The 19348-nt window shown below is 40.0% G+C and overlaps 1 protein-coding gene across 1 annotated transcript; it reads left to right on the top strand.

Moving 5' to 3' along the window:
- Window positions 1-1402: 1402 nt before the first annotated feature.
- PDCL3 (phosducin like 3) lies at window positions 1403-17096 on the top strand. Its single transcript, XM_047068428.1, has 7 exons — window positions 1403-1488; window positions 2833-2962; window positions 5073-5163; window positions 5429-5572; window positions 6356-6564; window positions 9980-10135; window positions 13387-17096. The coding sequence occupies exons 1-6, from the start codon at window positions 1483-1485 to the stop codon at window positions 10120-10122; spliced, it is 723 nt and encodes a 240-aa protein (XP_046924384.1). The 5' UTR covers window positions 1403-1482; the 3' UTR covers window positions 10123-10135; window positions 13387-17096.
- The last annotated feature ends 2252 nt before the right edge of the window (window positions 17097-19348 follow it).

Here is a 19348-nt window from a genome sequence, read left to right as displayed (position 1 = left end):
GTCATCAAAGACTTTTTCCATTTTTGGGTTATAAAGAAATTGTCAATATTTTCTTCTAGTACTTTTAGTTTTCAATTTTTAATCTGATATAAACCATAATGTACATATCCAATTTTATCTATTTTCAAGTGGCTGTCCGATTGTCCTAACACCATTTATTAAAAAGTCCACCCCTTCCCCCAGTGATTGAGATGCCATCTTAAGCATACACTAACGTTTGTATGTACTTGGCTCTATTTGTAGATAAATTCTGAACTTGCTGCTCCATTGACCTACTTGCCTATTCATGCACCAATAGCACATTATTTTAATATCTGATAGGGGCTAGCTGTCCCCTCAGTCTACCATTCTTGCTGTTTATTTCATCATAAAAACTTTTGAGAATCAACCTGTCTAGCCTCAGAAAATAATTGGTTTTTAAAATTAAGATTGTGTTAAATTTTACACATGAACTTGGAGAAAATGGACATCTCTGTATAGCAATGGTTTTGCATATTAGCAACACCTGAGTATCTTGAAGAACATACCAGTTCCTGGTTTCTTCTCCAGGAATTTAATTTGACTGGGGATGGACCCCCGAATAGCTGCAATGTTTGAAGACTCCCAGGTGGTTCTAATGAACAGCCAAAGTTGGGAGTCATACGCCTAGTCCACAGGTATGTGGATACACATTATTTGTGTCTGTTTGGTTGCCGAGAGGCAGCAAGTTAGTCCAGGTGTCCCAAAAGGGCTATTGCTTTCTTAACTCAAATTGTGAGTGCTGTGTAGGCAGAGCTCTGGAGCCCAGCACCTGCATTTTACAATAAGATTCTGCTGATACCGGGTTAAGCACTTTTGCAAATTTGTACCACGCTTAACCAGGTGAAATGACTTTCACCTTTCTGTTTTTGTCTCTTGTGATCACTGCTCTGTTCACAGAGCCTAGAATAGTTCCTGGTACATAGCAGGCTCTCGATAAATACGTGCCATATGAATTAATTGCATAGTCCCGCGCTGAAATGACAGCCAGTGAATACCGGACGACCCTGCATCATTTTTAATTCTAACATCGGATCACTGAACACATTTCTATTTCTGACTGAAAAAGCCATGACCTCTTTTATAATGACTGGGTCTGCGGCAATATATAGCGCATACCTCGAATTAACCTCCTCCATCCACCCCCAACTCTCCAAAGATGAAAACCTGCCCTAATAAGGTAGCACCGAAACCTGGTTCCGGGTCACGTGAAGCGAGTGGCACCGGCAGACAGAAGGCAGACCTTCCCTCGCTTCTGCGCACAGCTTCTGCGCCGGTTTCTTGAGGAGCGTACGCAGGCTCAGAGGCCTCGCTTACACCCTGGCTCCGCCCAGCTCACTCCTAGGGGGCGGGACGAAGGGCGGCGGTGGGGGAAGAGGCTGGGCGGTGGCTGTGCGCGTGCGCCGAAAAGAGCTGAGGGGCAGGCGCACCGTGGCGGGCCTGGCTTAAGCGATTTGAGACAAGATGCAGGTAAAGAACCTGGGGGGCCGAGTCCTGGCGACTGCCGCAGTTCGTTTGCCCCGCGTGTCATCGGCGGACCGTCCGGGCTGGGACTGTGGGAAGCGCTTGGGCGCCACCGACGCCGGGGAGGTCACACGAGTCTAGGCCCGGCGCAGGCGCAGTGCGAGAGGGCGGGCGTGGTCCCTTCGAGGAACTGCGGGCTGGGCCTCCACACTCCCGCAGTTGTAACCCCTCCAAATCTCAGCCTTAGGGGGCTCTCTCTTCTTGAGGTCAGATCCTGCAAAGCCTGTGAAGGACTCGTCGCATCCCACCTGGCAGGGTTACTTCCTATTTGTTAATTTCCGTAGCACCTGAGTGGGGGTGTTATAGGCTCCTTGTGTGGATGTGGAAGCTGAGGCTCGGAGAAGGGAAGGGGCCGACCTGGAGGTCCGGTAACTTGAAACAGTGGCGGAACCTGTGTTCCTGAAACCACTTAGAGCTGGTTGAGTGGATAGTTACATCCTCTTTCTCCCTAACGTTGGTGTTTAGGTTGAAGTGTGCTCCCTTTCAGATTCCCTGGCTTTCAGAGCTCAGCCCTGGGGTCTCTCTCTTCAGTCTTAAAATAGAGTCAAATTGGCCTCCTTTCCCCCCGTATCTGGAATTTTCTAATGAAATTGGCCTAAAACTTAAAGTGAAAGAAAATGAAGCCGCCTAACATCAGGCTCTCCTGATTCTACTCCTGATTGTATTGCAGTCACTCAGAACTTTGAGATACTCCGTATCTCTGCTCTTGGGCCGTTTGCACATGTTGGTCCCTCTGCCTGGAAAGTAATTTCTTACTTGCCTATCCTGTGGAATGCAGACCTCTTGCAACCCTCTAGGTCAGCAGCCTGTTGATCATTGCACTTGCCACAATGTGTAATATATATATGTGTATATTTGTTTATTGCCTGCCTCTTTCTCTCAACTGTAAAATAGGTGACACCATCCTTCCCTACTATGTATTACAATAATTTACATATAGTGGGTACTTAATATCTGTTGAATGAATCACTCCAAGTCAGTAATTAAATTACTGAAAAATCATCTCAGCCTTGGTACAGCATTGATACTGATCTGTGCATCATATCCTGATATTTACCCAAGACTAATTCCTGGGTGTGTATGTTTAAGGGGGTGCAGAGTGAAGGTGCAGTGAAGGACAGGAAAAAGAACAGGGGCTGTGGGTCATGTGGCACTTTCTCAGAAATAGGTCACAGTATAATTTGGTTTGAATTCCTCTTTCCTCCACCTTTCGCATTCGACCCTTTCCCCAGTATGACACTCTCCATGGTGGACTTTGTACTCATGGTATCCTTGGTCCACTTGCACTAGGACCCCAATGCAGACACTGAGTGGAATGACATCTTACGCAAAAAGGGCATCTTGCCCTCAAAGGAAAGTTTGAAAGACCTGGAAAAGGAGGCAGAAGAGGAGGAACAGCGAGTCCTTCAGCAGTCAGTTGGTGAGCTTGCTTACATTCATTTTTGTTCTGTCTCTCTCTGGGGTAAGAAACAACTTTCTAGGTCTCTACGTGGTTTGGTGGAAGGATGCTCTGAGCAGGAATTGGGAGCCAGAGATTGGAGTGCTGGAATGGGCACTAACTCTGGGATTTCAGGCGAGTCACAGGCTTTCTCTAACCTTCAACTTCCTGGGCTTTAGAAATGGGACTTCAGAGGCCTCCTTCATTTCCATAATTTCTTGTCTGTGTCAGATGGGCACATGATAAACCTGAAGAAAATACTTGAGTTGTACTTTTTGTCCCATTGATCACAGGGGCTAGTACTTTTGTCTTCTGTTTATACATTGGAGCTAATTTAGAGATGGATTCATTAGAAAGCGTTTATCCAGTGAATGTTTATTAAATGATCATCTGCCAGGTGTAATTCTAAGCATTGGGGCTTTAGTTGTGTGCAGGCCAGACAAAAATCCCTGTCCTCATGGCACTTACATTCTATTGGGAGAGATAGACAATAAGCAATACATAAGTAAATACAGGAAAATAAAGCAGGGAAAGGCCTCAAAAGGGTGGGAGGAGGGGTGAGTGTAATTCTAGATAGGGTCAGAAAGAGCCTCAGTAGGAGTGACTTTGAGTAGACCTAAGAGTTGAATCAAGCTACTTAAGTAAGTGAAGAGCATGTTAGAGAATCAACTGGGAAGCCAATATGACTGGGAAAGAGTAGTAAGTTCAGAGAGGCAACTAGGGGTCCAACCATTGAGGACCTTGTATCTTTTAATAAAGGCCTTGGCTTTTATATCTAGTGGGGTGGGAATCACTAGAGGTTTGAACAGAGGATTGACATGTTGACAGCACCCTCCTGCTGCTGCCTTACTGAGCATGCAAGATGGGCAGAAAGTCAGGAAGTAGACAGTTTAGTATAGAAACTACTGCACTAATTCAGGCAGGAGGTACGATTGGCTTGGACCAGCCTGCATGGTGTTGGTGGAAGTGGTGAGAAGAGGTTGGATCTGGAAATAATTTGAAGGTAGGGCCAATAGGCTTTTCTGGTGGATCCTGTGAGGGGCGTGAGGAAAAGTAAGCGAAAGATGACTGCAGGGTGTTGGGCTTGAGCAGCCTGAGGGATGGAGGGACCACCAACTGAGATGAGGAAGGCTTGGTGAGTAGCAGTTTGGAGCTAGGATCAGGAGCTCTCTTTGGAACACAGTAACATTGAGATTTTTATTAGTCCAGTAGGGATGATAGGTAGGCTGTTGGCCATGTTTTTCTCCAAATCAGAGAAGTGTGGGCTGGAGGCATAAAGTCATGAGTTGCAGTCACCAAGGGAGTGGGTATAGATAAAAAAAGGAGTCAAATCAGCAGAGGTTCAAAGGAAGGGCGGTCATAGAAAGAAGGAGGACGAGGGAAGGCATCCTGCAAGCCAGAGGAGGACCATCTTTCAAAGAGAAGGCCGTGGGGGGTTGGATTAATGCTGCTCATCCATCAGGAAGTGGAGGTCATTGTTGATCTTGATAAGAGCAATTTGTTTAGTATTGGAGTTGGGGTTGGAGGATAAAAATCTGATTTGATGTCAAGAAGCAAGAATATGGCAGTAAAAACGAAATAGAGATTTTGTAGCAGTTGGTTAAAAGGAAAGAGAGCTGCCTACCTACCACTCACAAGAGAAGAACCAGAAGTCCTGTAATAATCCCTTTAACTCTAGGGAAGGTGTGCCAGGGAGGACACCCACTGGTATCCCCCCTGTCCTCAGAGACAGAATTGTTAATACTCCAGGTCATGGGTGTGTGTGCTTGAAGAGCAGACCAGGTGAGTTTAGGCAAATACAACTCTCTTGTTTTATAAACTTGGGAAACTTCTCATTCATATCCCTACAATTGCATGGAGGTAGGAGAGTCAGTTCTGCTGCATATGTCAACATAGGCCTATCTTTTTTAAAACACACTTAAGTTCTTATTTACTAGTGTAATACCTTCAGTATTTTTTATTTTGGTTTTGCCGAGTGAGTTTTATTGGTGTTGCATGCACATCTTTAGGAGAAAAGAAAAGGAGGAAAAACAAAATGCAAGTTTGTTCATCTTTTAAATATTTTGGTTTTTGCTAACTTAACTACATTCAGTGAAAACATATGAAGATATGACTTTGGAAGAGCTGGAAGAAAATGAAGACGAGTTTAATGAGGAAGATGAACGTGCTATTGAAATGTACAGGTTAGTGCCACCCAGAGGGACTGTTTGTTTTTTTGTGTGGCACTAAAATGTGTGTCTTTTGAAAAGTTAACTTTCTGACCGAGATAACATTTGGAAAGGATTATATAATTAAATAGTAATTTGCAGATTTCAGTGAACTAGTCTTGGACTTCTGCCATGTGGCAAATAAATAAACATGGATCTTTATAAAGGTTGCTGTGTGAAAGGTGTGTGGGACGTGTGGGCTGGATGTGTAAGATGTCTTTCTCCTCCTTCTGCGGTACAGGCAGCAAAGACTGGCTGAGTGGAAAGCAACTCAACTAAAGAATAAATTTGGAGAAGTTTTGGAGATCTCAGGAAAGGATTATGTTCAAGAAGTTACTAAAGCCGGTGAGGGCTTGTGGGTAATCTTGCACCTTTACAAACAAGGGTGAGCTGACCTTACGCACTGTCCTTAAATGTTAATTTGAATTTATGCCTTGGATATCCCAGGCTTAATCCACATTGGAGGTTTTGTTTGTTTGTTTTTTAAACTAGTATTTTGTTTTTGTTGCTGATTGCCCAAACCTAATGCCTAATTTTTGTCTTTAGACTTTCAAATTAATATTTGTGACTAATAAGAATGCTTTTTATTACATCATAGCAATGAAGATTGTTTTTATTGAAAAAGAATTCCTTATTTATCCTTCTAGAGAAACTCTGGCATTTCAAAATTGCATGTAGTGAATCATTCTCGTAGATGTCGGGGGTGACCTTTATAATAATTGTTCCAGGCAAGTGACGCAGTGGTGCTCCGCTGTGCCTCACTTCAGGCTTCATTCTCCTACTGTGTACTTGTGTAGAAATTTTTTGAAAAGCAGGAAATACTTTCTGACCTTTTTCACTCCTTCTGAATCTTGAATGTTCTCTCATATAGGTGGGCATAATACTTATCTTTTACATTGAAGCTGTTTTTTTGAGTTACTACTGAGTCAAATTAAATTGCATTTTAGATTTTGAGTTCTTTATTTTCCCTGAACTTATCAGAAAGGTTTTTTAAAAAATGTTTAATCATCTTGACTGGAGTAGCAGAATCATTTGTGAAGCTATTAGGGTTTACATAGGGTAGAAGGGTAGTTGAGCTTTGCCCAATATAAATGCAGAATCACAGTTGCTTCAATTTCTGTTTTATAGGTTTTCTCACTCACTGTTGTTTCCCATTTCTACTTTACAGGATTCCCCTCTGTGCCCTCATAAATCAGCACTTCAGTGGACTTGCCAGGAAGTTTCCTGATGTCAAATTTATCAAAGCCATTTCAACAACCTGCATACCTAATTATCCTGATAGGAATCTGCCTACGATATTTGTTTACCTTGAAGGAGATATCAAGGCTCAATTTATTGGACCTCTGGTGTTTGGTGGCATGAACCTGACAATAGATGGTAAGGGCTTCTTTGAGGTGGTCTAGGGCATGTGAGCGATGACCAGTGCATGTTAGAGATGATGAGGGGATGTTTCTGTTGAACAGACATGTGTTAGATGATACGTCAAAGTCATCTTTGCCCCTGTGTGTTGTCAAAAGGAAAGAAGCACATTTAATCTCTCATTAGATGAGTCACTGGGGGCAGTTACAACTGGGCTCTAATAATTCTATTAAAAGAGGACACAATGGACTTTAAAATATGTATACTTAATACTTATGTCTAATAGGTTTTATTTGCCCCTGTAGTTGGGTATGTTTTAAGTTACAACTAAAGATCTCAGCATTCATTTTTTGTTTAATTCACATGAACATATTACTGGTATTTATACTTTTTTGTACTGACATGCATAAAAATGTTTAAGAATATTTTCTCAGTTGAATGTCTTAGTGGCTTTTAAGTTAAATTAGAAGTTTATTGAATTCTGCCTCTTAACTCCGGAAGGATATATCCTTTTATTCCTGAAGGACGTGTCTTTTATTCCTTTCTACCTGTTACACGAGGTGTTGAACTATGTACATACTCATAGCATGAAATAGAGAACCTGAGGCCCAAGGGTTTCCACCTAAGTCACTCATTGAAATAATGTGTCCACCTGTGCTTTAAAAAAAAAACATTAGGGGTGCCTGGGTGGCAAATTGGGTTAAGCATCTGGCTGTAGCGCAGGTCATGATGATCTCACGTTTCATGGATTCAAGCCCTGTATCGGGCTCCATACTGGCAGTTCAGAGCCTGGAGCCTGCTTTGGATTCTGTGTCTCTCTCTCTGTCCCTCCTCTACTCGTGCTCTCTGTCTCTCTCTCAAAATAAATAAATAACATTAAAAAAAAAAAGTAAAAAAATAAAATAAAAAAATGTTCAAATGTGACTTTACATACTATTTTATGTAACTATTTTATGTAAGATACTTGTGAGATAAGTATAGCATGTGTACATACATACACACATTACATCAGTTATACATTATTCAAATCTTCAAAGGCATACAGCATTTCTAAATATTTCTAAACTATATGTTTTCATCTTACTCTTTTTTTTTTTTTAATGTTTATTCATTTTTTGGAGAGAGAGACAGAGCATGAGTGGAAGAGGGGCAGAGAGACAGGGAGACACAGAATCCGAAGCAGGCTCCAGGTTCTGGCTGTCAGCACAGAGCCAGACATGGGGCTTGAACCTGTGAACCATGAGATCATGACCTGGGCTGAAGTTGGTTGCTCAACTGACTGAGCCACCCAGGTGCCCCTCTGATGTTTTGAATCTTACCATGAGGGGACAGAGAGGGGTATTCGATAGTAGTTACAGTCTTTATTTGTAGAAATAATTTGAGGATTAGTGAACTTATAATTATTGCGTGGGAGTGAATAATAACATTAATACGTACACCTATACATATACGTATGTATGTATGTATAGGTGGATTTAAATATATTCTTGAGTCAAGAATCAGAATTAAGATTTTTTTTTTAAGAAATTTGTTGCATTTTCATAACATTCAACTGAGGTACCTAGAGTTGTAAACACTGGTGTTAATGATCTCCATGGAGCATTTTAAATTAATATGACTTAAATAAAGTGGTTGTCATATTTTAATGGAGTTATCTAATTGGCAGAGCATCACTTAAACCTGTTTGCTGTTTGTTGTAGTCTCTCATGTAGTCCTTAGTTCTGCTTGGAGTCTTTTCTGCAATGCAAAATGTATCCCTTGATTTCACTTCACGAGGTCTCACATCCTTGTGGAGTTTCATTGATTACAAGAGAGTGAGGGGCACCTGGGTGGCTCAGTTGAGCGTCTGACTTGATTTTGGCTCAGGTTCTGATCTCATGGTTCACGAGATCGAGCCCTGTGTTGTGCTCTGCACTAACAGTGTGGAGCCTACTTGGGATTCTCTCTCCCTCTCTCTGCTCCTCCCCTGCTTGCATGGACATGTGCTCCCCTCTCTCCCAAAATAAATAAACAAGTGAAATACAGGAACTGAGGTTTTAGTCACTGATTTATTTTCTTGGTACTGCTTTTATTACTTCAGACAAATGTGTAAGTTCTGGGATGTCATCATACATTTATCCTTTGACTCTAGTAGACTGAGATGCTGGACATGAGGCCTAAGAATTTCCTTTTGTTAACTAAAATTAGACTTAATGATTAGATTGCCAGAAGGACTGTGAAAAGTATTTCCTTTGAATGTTTCATGATGATTTCTTTCCTGGAAAACTGTGCAAGTTGAGAAGCGGTAGTCATTAGAAAACAGGTTTAGTCTTTGGTTTTTAATTACCATGTAGGTTCAAATACAGTAAAACCTTGGATTGCAAGTAAGTTATTCTGCAAGTGTTGTGCAAGATGAGCAAGCATTTCTAATAAATTTTAACTTGGTAAACGAGCAGTGTCTTGCAATATGAGTAGTACATGATGCTGAATGTCACACAATCAAACTGAGCCAGTGGTAGTTCTTTCTCTCTCTCTCTCTCTCTCTCTCTCTCAATCTGAGGGATTGTGGGTGATCATTTTGGATGCTTGGTCTCAGGCCACACTGTTTAGCAGAAATCAGTGTTTTTTCAGAACATTGGAAGGTGCCCACAACTGGCACTAGTGTATTCTTTGTCACTTCAAAGCACCAATGAACTGTCCTTTGCTTTTCCATACACGAGTAAGCTTGGGAATGCTTTGTTTCATTCTAGGTCAGGCTGCCTGCAGATATAGACCCTTTCCTCTGCTGCTTTATACATTAAATACAGTAGATGACAAGAGTTTATTAATAGTGTACTGTAGTCAGCATCCATGCCAGCATATATAATGGTTCCCATGCAGAGAGTCCATTGAGCCAATAGATAGCAGTGATTCCATTAGTGATAGTGAAAGTCGTCCTATACATAACCCTCCTCTCTTGTCTCCTCCACATCAGCCACGAAGGTTTTGAGAGGTTAAGTGCAGGTTAATTTGTTTATTTTTCTTTATATTTTGTATTTTATTATTTTATATTACATTTACAGTATTGTAATCATTTTTATATGAGTGTTTTTGCGTTGTGGAATGAATCATCTGAGTTTCCATTATTTCTTATGGGGAAATTAACTTTGATATACAAGTGATTTGGATTACAAGCATGTTTCTGGAATGAATTATACTTGCAAACCAAGGTTTTACTGTATATGTAATATCTCATTTGATCTCATCTTCTGAAAAAGCATTTGAAAGTATTTTGTTTTCCTCCTTAAGGGTCTGATTTTTTTTTCTTCTAGGCACCTTATAACTGTAGCACTAAAATTGTCATCAAATGTTGATGATCATAGTTTCTGCTTAGAAAAAAACTGGCTTGATGGGCTTGAGGACGAGGGTCTTGTGCTAACTGTCTTAGGTGATTTGGCTTTTCTTTGTCACGTAGAGTTGGAGTGGAAACTGTCAGAATCTGGAGCAATCAAGACAGATCTGGAGGAAAACCCTAAGAAACCAATTGAAGACACTTTGCTATCCTCGGTGCGGTGCTCTATCCCCACAAGAAGGAACAGTGATTCTGAGGATGACTAAGACTATAGCCTCGGTAATGTGCCAAACTTCCTTGATGTGACAGATCATCTGGATTTTTTGAAAAAGGTTAAAGTAGAAATGTCTTTGGCTTTTAGCCTTTTATAATTATGTTTCAAATCTCATAGATCTCAGAAATCATTACTGGGAATCCTATTACATTTCTTGGAACTCCCTTTTTAAATTAATAACATTTCCTTAAAAAAATAAAAATAAAAACCAGCTGCTGGTATGACAGATGTCTATGTTTTCCTCACTTGTATTTTAAGCTATAAAACTGTCTATTCACTATTTGTCCACATTTAACTATATATGAGGAAATGTGGAGTGTCTTTTAATAATGTGAGGAGGTTTTACAGTGGAAAATTGCAAACTAAGTTTTGTAGTCACATTATAATTTATTTTTATTTTATAAGGCTAGCAATAGAATTATTAAAGGAATGATAGGAAAAATCCTAGTATTTGTCCTATTTAGAAGAAATAGGCAATAATTTTTATAAAACATTGTCCTATGAAAGCAATAACTAAATGATTCCAGTTTATTGCCATTTTTGCTTAAATGTTTTTTTCTAGTTAAAATAATTTTTGTCTTAGACTGTTGAGATGTCAGTTAATCCCAATTACTGTAAAAGTCCACCTTAAATTCTTTTTTGTAAACAGATAATAAACACATAAAATGATAAACTATCTCAGTCAGTAAAAAAAATGGCAAGGTGTTTTCTGAACTAGAATCTTAGCACTTAACCCTTGTCAAATTGACATTAACAGAAAAATTAGGGGTAATATTTTTCTCTAATATTTGTGTTGAATGATGTAGTACTCAATGTGGGTTTGAATATTAAAAATATGAATTCTAGAGGGCCTGGAGTTCCTTCAGATTATATTGCAAAATTTATTTTTGCTATAATTCAGAGTAACAACAGCTGTGACCCATTTTGATCTGTCAGAAGTGTCCGTGTTAGTGAATATTTATTTTTCTACACACGTAAGAGTCAGTGCTGCTTTTAAAAATGTGTTCTATGTAACAATTTACTTTGAATGATTTTTCATGAAATTTTAATTGCAGGGTTGATATAAGCGTGGTCAGTTCTATCACTCACATGCCAGTTCCATGGGTTTTGTGGGAGAGCTGCCTTCTTGGATTTTCTATTGTTAGCTGACATTAAAATGAAATGCTGTGGGAAGAATAAAGGTGAAAAGCTTGAGTGCTGCATTTGCCTGAGCACTGCAATGCTCACAACTCTTGAGAGAACAGTGCTTGAGCATGGTGGGGGGTAATACCTACTGTGATGGAAAATAGCAGGCTTTATTCCACTTTGGAGCCCATGCAGGATGTAGTTCTAGATACTCACTATGCCACTTTGATCTGTGGAAGTGTGAAAACTGCTTCATCATCTTGCCTCCATGCCCGGCTAATGCTCTTAGTGGGAGCTCAAGGAGAGCTCAGGTGCCTCTGGACTTGGCTGATGAGTGCTGTCTGGCCACATGGCACCCAGGCCCCAGGCAGCTATTTAGTCATGCTGACTGAACTCGATTTAAACAGAGAAACATCTCTCTCCTAACATGAGTGTTGTGATTTAGAACGTGACCTGCAAATTTCTACAGGTTAGTTAATTTGGGGAGACTTTGCCGTAATATTTACCACTAATTTTCTGTTTCATGTGAGGCATTTGTGATATGACAGAGGGGATACAATTGGATCCTTAAGCATTGAGTTCATCTAATTCCACACAGGGAAAGCAAACAAGAAGGCTACCTAGAGGCTGTCTTTCAGTGTTCAGAGGAAGGGATTTTGGGGAAGGGTGTTAAGCAAGTGCTAGGTAGCCCTTTATTCAGTGGTAAGAAATGGTTCTGGAAAGTTGGGATGATAATTGGGAGAAGTGAAATGGAGTTAAGACTATATAATCAAATCAAATTGATTCTTCCTTATTTTCCTCATCTCTAGAGGAAGAAGAGGATGTGAATGAATTGTATATGCTTATCTCATTGCAAACCTAAATTTATATCCTCACTCCCCAAGGTTGCAGACCATTGCTTTGGCACATACCTGACACAGAGCTTCCAGGGTGGGTGGCTCAGAAGTACTTCAGAAAAGTTGTACTGGAGGTTGCCTGGGTGGCTCAGTCGGTTATGACTTCAGCTCAGGTCATGATCTCACAGTTCATGAGTTGGAGTCCTGCATCGGGTGAGTGCAAGCCCTGTTTCGGGTGAGCACAAGCCCCACTCCTGGTGAGCCCTGCTCTCTCTCTCTGTCCCTTGTGGGATTCTCTCTCTCTTCACCCTTGTTCACTTGCACCCTCTCTCTCTCTTAATTAAAAAAAACAAAAACAAAACCCTAGACATGAAAGGCACTTTTTGAGAGTTATGAAAGGAATGTTAAGAAGAGTGTCCTCTGTCATCAATGCCTAAGTTGTTTTTGTCATTTGTTACCTCCAGCTTTAAATTCAGTTTTCTTATGTAATGAGACCAGAAGTGACAAGTGCGAATAATCTCTCTCTATATTTTATATAAATATAAACATAACAGCATTTTTTATACTGTTTACATTCCCATAGCAGGTGGTCCAGGCTTTCTGCCTTCTGCATGCCCCCTTCCACCACAATTCAGTGACCTCCACAGGAGACCTTGTCATTTGCATGCTACAAGGAATCCCCTTGGTTTCTAGTCTTAACCATCCCATACTTGTGCAGTGTCCTGTCTTCTCTTTCTGTTCCGTTTAGTCTCAAGTGAAGATGTGTCTAGTCTCCAAGTTTAAACCCTCCCTTTGTGCTTTTGACTGTATTCTCTCCCACATTCTTAAGGACTTGTTCCAGCAGTAAATTACCATCTTGATTTCAGTCTCTCCCTTGATGTGGAGCCTCACACAGTGAAAATGTTCAGGTTCTGTGGCAGAGACTGCTATTTGCCTATCAAGTATCCAGGAATCTCCAGTTCTACTCCAGCAGCAATGGGACCAGCCAAAAGATTAAACTTCCAGTCTCCTTGGAGCCATGGATTGCCAGATGGAGGTGGGGAAGTTGGCTGGACAAGCCTCTTCAGAGGGACAGATGACTGGCATGTGCCCTTTTTGGACTTAACCCCTTACTTTCTGACAGGAGTGTAGATGTGGTTGAAGACTACTTGGGCTATAGGGCATCTTTATAGAGGAAAAGCTGTAAGGATAATATTCCTGATGACCTTGTGGAACCAGTATAATCCAGCTCTTGACTGCCTTCTCTGGACTTTGGTTACTGGGAAAGAAGTAACTTCCGTCTTGGTCTCTCTTAGGAGCAGCTGACACATTTCCTGATAATGTCACCTGGCCATCGCCAAAGAAAACCTCAACCATTCTAGCTTTCTACTCACCACTTTCACCTTGCTTGATAAAACAGAAGAACAATCTAGATGCTCTACCTCTACTTTATCAATGTTGCCTTTCAATGATGTCATGAATTAGACTTTAGGGACTTTGCATTTCCAGTGTGTGAAGGAGTAGATACTCTGAATAACCTGATAATAACGCAAAATGTTGGATAATTTTTTTTTAATGTTCTTAAATTGTTGCTGAACTGGCAAGAAAGGAAAGCATTCTCAGAGGTCAAAAGCAGTTTGAATTCTCATGTTACATGATGCCTAAAAACTTCTCAAAGCAAGTTCTTAAAGTCATCTTAAGCTGGTAATGCCCCTGAGCTCATGGCTAAAGCAACTGCATATCCACGCTGTAAGAACAGAGCTTTAATGTAGTCCTCAGACACTCTTTATAGATAAAGCTCCAAGGGAACGTGAGCTCATAGTCCTAAATCACAAACCCACAAAATCACGGGATGCCTCAAATAAGGTATCCTGAATGAGAGCCAGTGGAAAACAGATAGTACAGTCAGACCTGCAAAAACTTAGGAAGTGGAATTTTCAGATATAAGATATAAAATGAATATATTTAATATGTGTTTAATAAGAGTAAGGAATAAGAATTCTTTATATAAAAATAAATCCCTTGTCAACCTATGGAAGAGAGAACGAACTGGAAAATAGAGCCAAATGATTACCCAGTAGATAACACACAAAGATAGATAGAAATACAAAAATTAGGAAAGCAATGTGGAGGAGAGACTGAGAAGTTCTAGCATAATCTTAAAAAGAGTTTTAGAAAGAATGGGAAATTGGTAATATTTGAGAAGATAAAGACATTTTCTAGAACCAATGAAAGACATGAGCCTTCAGATTCAGAAAGCTGTATAAGTCCTAAGCGAGTTACAGACTGTGTATGTGTGTGTGTGTGTGTGTGTGTGTGTGTGTGTGTGTGTAAAACTGCAGAATGTTGGATTTGTGCAAGTAGTCAGAAAAGTCATTACCCAAAACAGAGTAATGGTAGGGCTTACTGACTTCTCAGCAGCAAGGAAAGCCAGAAAGACGGCCAGTATCAGTGGTTGAAGAAAAACAAAAACTACTAACCAAGAATCAATACCCAGTGAATCTATATTTTTGGAAGTGAGGATTAATAGACATTTCCAACAGAATAAGTAGTTTTGTCATCAGTAGACTCTGTTTAGAAGGTGAGTGGTGCTGAAGGACCACCATCTGTTGAAAGGTCTGAAGTTCAAGAAAGGATCGTGACCAAAAAAACATGGGTAAATCTGAATGAACATTGACTCACAACAGTACAAATAATGCCTTATTTGTGATATTAAAAGCAAGATGGATCTAAAAAACAAGACAAAATAGGGTACACATTGAAGGCTTAATTGGAGTTCAAATGTTCTTAGACCCTTAAAAAGTAGATTTAGGAGGTTGGCAAAGATACACATGTAAGAAATATTTCATTCAAGGTAACAATAAAAGAAAATGAGTGTGTAACTTTTAAAGTAGTGGGGGCATGGAGGGTGGGAACCTCTTACTTTAAAAGAAGACCAAAAACAAAACAAAAAACCAAAAGGCAAAACCATAGGAAGTCCAAAATGCTGGAAACCTAACACAGTAATCACAATAAATGTAAATGAACAATAATAGTCTTATCCAGAAGTCATGCTTGTAGGTACTTAACCAACTGATGTGAAACATATGCATACAGAGACCTGCACACAGATGTTGCTAACAGCTAATTTATAATCACCAAAACAACCAAAATGTCTATCAATAGATGAATGGATAAACCAACTGTGCTATGTTGACAGAATGGAATGTTCAGCATTACAAAGAAATGAGCTATCAAGCCACAGAAAACATGGATGCTAACTGAATTAAACCATTCTGAAAAAGCTGTATACTATATTATTCCCATTATATGTCATTCTGGAGAAGGTGGAGCTATGGAGAGGCTAAAAAGAGGTTGCCAGAGGATTGAGGGAGGGTGGAAGGGTGAAATAGGTAAAGCACATGGAGTTTTTAGGGCAGTGAAACTATTCTGAATGATACAATAATGGTGGAGATAGGACAATATGCCAAAGCTCATAAACCTTATAGTACAGAGAGTGAGTCTTAATGTATGCATATTTAAAAATTTCATTTAGAGAGGAGATCCCTGGATGGAATGCAGGATGTGATAAAATAATCTAACTGTATTACAAATGTGTGAAACCACCTAATAGAAGAGGTTTCAAGGGAAGGGTTCTGATCTAAGTAACCTTGGAAATGAATCTGTAAGGTGAAAGGCAAAAGAATCTGTATAAGCACTGTACTCTAGTTGATAGTTATTTCTCACAGTAGTACGGGTTAATAATTCTGTTAGTGCTAGACTATGTACTAGGTTTGAACAATTAAATGGATAGCAGATGGCAAGAGTCCGGTTTCACTGCTAAAGTGTGGGGTTACAGATAGCAAGGAGAGGAGGTTAAAATCTATGGCGTAATGAATTAGAGTTGGAGACATTGGTATAAACTGTTTCACTTAATATAGATACAGATGATTTTATATTTAGATAGTGAACATACATAGGCTAGTAAACACATTTTTTTCATTGTTCTATCAGCTAAGGTGACCCTAAAAGCAATGACACTCTAGTATCAAAGACCACACCTGACCTGTAGATACTGGCTTCTAATACTGTTCTCCAAAAAAGGAGCTAGGGCTCTAGAGAAATGGCTGATTCTAAAACTGGAGCAGGAAATATACAAGATTAGCCTGAAGCATCTTGTAGCACCAGAAAGGAAAGAAATATTAAAACAAAAACAAAAAACTCACAATGATAAGAATATGTCAAAAGGATGAAGGAGGCAACTAAAAGATCTAGTGGCTAAAGCTGGAACCCTTTGAGCAACAAAATAATGTATTATAACCCAAAGTATAATCCATGAGTCCATGCTGATAAATGATTGAGTAGATAAATAATTGGAGAAGAAACCATCTCTCATTCAGAATCCTAAATAATTTATGTAGATACTCTGGACTTAAGAGATTCCACCTTTAAGCGTGGGTTGCATGTAATGATTTCCTTCCAAAGTTTATAATGTGGAAAGGTGGCTGGGAAGAGTAACTCTGCAGTACAGAGACCTGACAAACTGTCTCAGGCAGGTGATCATGGTCAAAGTCAACAGTGGTAAGTCATTTATTAGTATGGACCCTGGATATGATGTCATGAAAATAATACTTCACCTCTTTAGTCTTCTTTACAAACATCTGACAAATCCCAATTGAGGAGCATTCTACAAAACAGCTTACCAGAACTCAAAATTGTCAAGGTTATTAAAAACAAGAAAAATGCAAAAAACTGTGACAGCCAAGAGGTGCCTATGGAAACAGGACTACTAGATGTAATGTGTCCTGGATGAGATCCTAGAACAGGAAAAGAATAGCAGCTAAAAACAGAAGAATTCTGAATAAAGTGTAGACTTCATCAATGATTATGCATGATAATATTGATTTGGTAATTGTAACAAATGTACCATACTATTGTAAAATGTAATGGGGAAACTGGGTATGGGGTATATGGTACATCTGTACTATATTCTTAATTTTTCTGTAAATTTAAAACTGTGCCCAAAAAATAAAGTTTATTTTAAAAATATGGTGGCAAAATGGAAATTGTAACCAAGAAAGGTGGTTTTCAGTTCTTGACTGTCATATGTCTGTAATAAAAGGCACAAGTCTTAGTTTGGATCTGTCCAAATGCAGAGCCTGAGCCAAGGACTTGGGTGCAGAGTTTGAGAGGTGATTCCAGGGAGCAGGAAGGAGGGAGCTGAGAGAGGGTGGCAGGGAAGGGAAAAGGCAAGTATAAGGCTGAGAATCAGGTCAGTGCCATAGGTAGACAGTAGGAACTCAATCCCTTTAGGACTTTGAAGCAGCACAGTCTATCCACTGACAAAAGCCTGAGTTATTTATTTACCAGTCCTGCCCTCCAACCCTCAAAGGCTGCTTCCAGAGGAGTTAACTCCCCTGCACTTCTGGTCTATGCCTGCACAAAGTCTGAGCAAATGTCTGTGCCTGGCAGAAAAACCTGGGCAGACAGATACAGTGTGGCCTTTTAGGTGGGATGCTGGTGGTACAAGGTGAGTCTGAACTTGCATGGAAATTAGTCCTATTTTATATATTTGAAACAAATTTCTTAGACATCCAAAAATAAATTCTTGTTGGATATCACTCTGCTGCATACGTAAGAAGGGAAATAGAAGCAAACACATTGGTTAAGACATTCCTAAAATGGGCTCTTTTTTTTTTTAATTTTTTTTTTTCAACGTTTATTTATTTTTGGGACAGAGAGAGACAGAGCATGAACGGGGGAGGGGCAGAGAGAGAGGGAGACACAGAATCGGAAACAGGCTCCAGGCTCTGAGCCATCAGCCCAGAGCCTGACGCGGGGCTCGAACTCACGGACCGCGAGATCGTGACCTGGCTGAAGTCGGACGCTTAACCTACTGCGCCACCCAGGCGCCCCTAAAATGGGCTCTTAAGAGTGCAACTCTGACACCATCTTCTGCTAGGTTTGATGCTGGCACTTCTTGATCCAGCCAGAAGGTGGCGAGCAGTAACAGTGTTGTTCCCCCAGGCCATCAGCGACTGCAAGATGCACCCTGACCTCAGGGATGTTAAAATGAGGGGAAACGTGTTTAGCATTGGTCAAATGAGGTATCTCACAGTGGCTTATTTTAACTTGACCATTCTAGCTCATTTCTGTTTATTGACGTTTAAAATACTGAAAATACAAGCTTCCTAATAGGAAAAATGCTGCTACTGTTCCTTACCTACTTATTAAAATGACTACAGTTTTGTTTTTAAGTTAAAAAAACAATACTCTTGGGGCACCTTGGTGGCTCAATCGGTTAAATGTTTGACTCTTCTGCTCAGGTCATGACATGATCTCACAGTTCGTGGGTTCAAGCCCTGCCTTGGTCTCTTTGCTGACAGCAGGGAGCCTGCTTGGGAATCACTCTCTCCTTCTGTCTCTGCCCCACTTTCTCTCTCTCTCTCAAGATAAATAAACTTAAAACCCAATACTTTTTGTAAGATGGTGATGAAAAATTTTTAAAGATATTTAAAAATGCATATATATTTCATAAAGAGTTGTAGTTAGTAATAATCAATCCTTTGCCTTTTAGCAAATGTTATAGAAAAGAATAACTTGCAACTTTTTGTTTTATCCTGGGGTTTGAGATATCCAAGTGAAATAGTACAATAAACACACGCCCACTAATGCAAGCTGTACTTGGACTATACTGTAATTGCAGTAACTAAATCAAAGAGCAGATTAGTGAGCCCCAGGTTGTCCCCCTTACTGACTCTGGGTCCCAAAGGCTTTCTATTTTGGTTTCCCAATGTTACTGGGGAAAAAATGTGAGAAGTTCAGTACACTTGGCAGTTATGTTTTGTAGTGTAAATTAATACAGTTCCCAAACTGCACTGAGGTGCCCCAGTTTCCCACAGCAAGCTCACAGGAATGGGATCTTCTGTTTTCAAGGGAAACACAGCCATGCTGCAATTTATCAAACACTGCAGGAAATACCAGCTCCAAGTAGTCACATTAAGTGTTAGCTTGCACTACATTCCTTTTGATGATGTCATATCTTTCCAAAGCAGGGTTTTTGGCAGTTGGTGTGATAAAAGCAGGTACAGCTCAAAAATCAACATGGAGCAGGGAATGAAGGTGACAGTGTCTGATCAAATTTCAAGGTTGGAGAAAGTGCAGAGCCCAACACTCACATCACATTAGTAATTAATGAAGTAAGTATATTTTCATTCAATTTTCAAATTTTTTCAAACAGCTAAAAGTTTTTAGAACATAAATTCTCATTAAGTTGTTTGGCCCTAAGTACATAAAAGA

This window comes from Lynx rufus, unplaced genomic scaffold, assembly GCF_022079265.1.
Source record: "Lynx rufus isolate CCGP_SWC_20201006 ecotype Redwood Valley unplaced genomic scaffold, mLynRuf1.p SCAF_8, whole genome shotgun sequence".
NCBI classification, from domain to species: domain Eukaryota; kingdom Metazoa; phylum Chordata; class Mammalia; order Carnivora; family Felidae; genus Lynx; species Lynx rufus.
The sequence above is the reverse complement of the archived record's forward strand: the minus strand, read 5'-3'. Positions and strand labels throughout refer to the sequence as shown.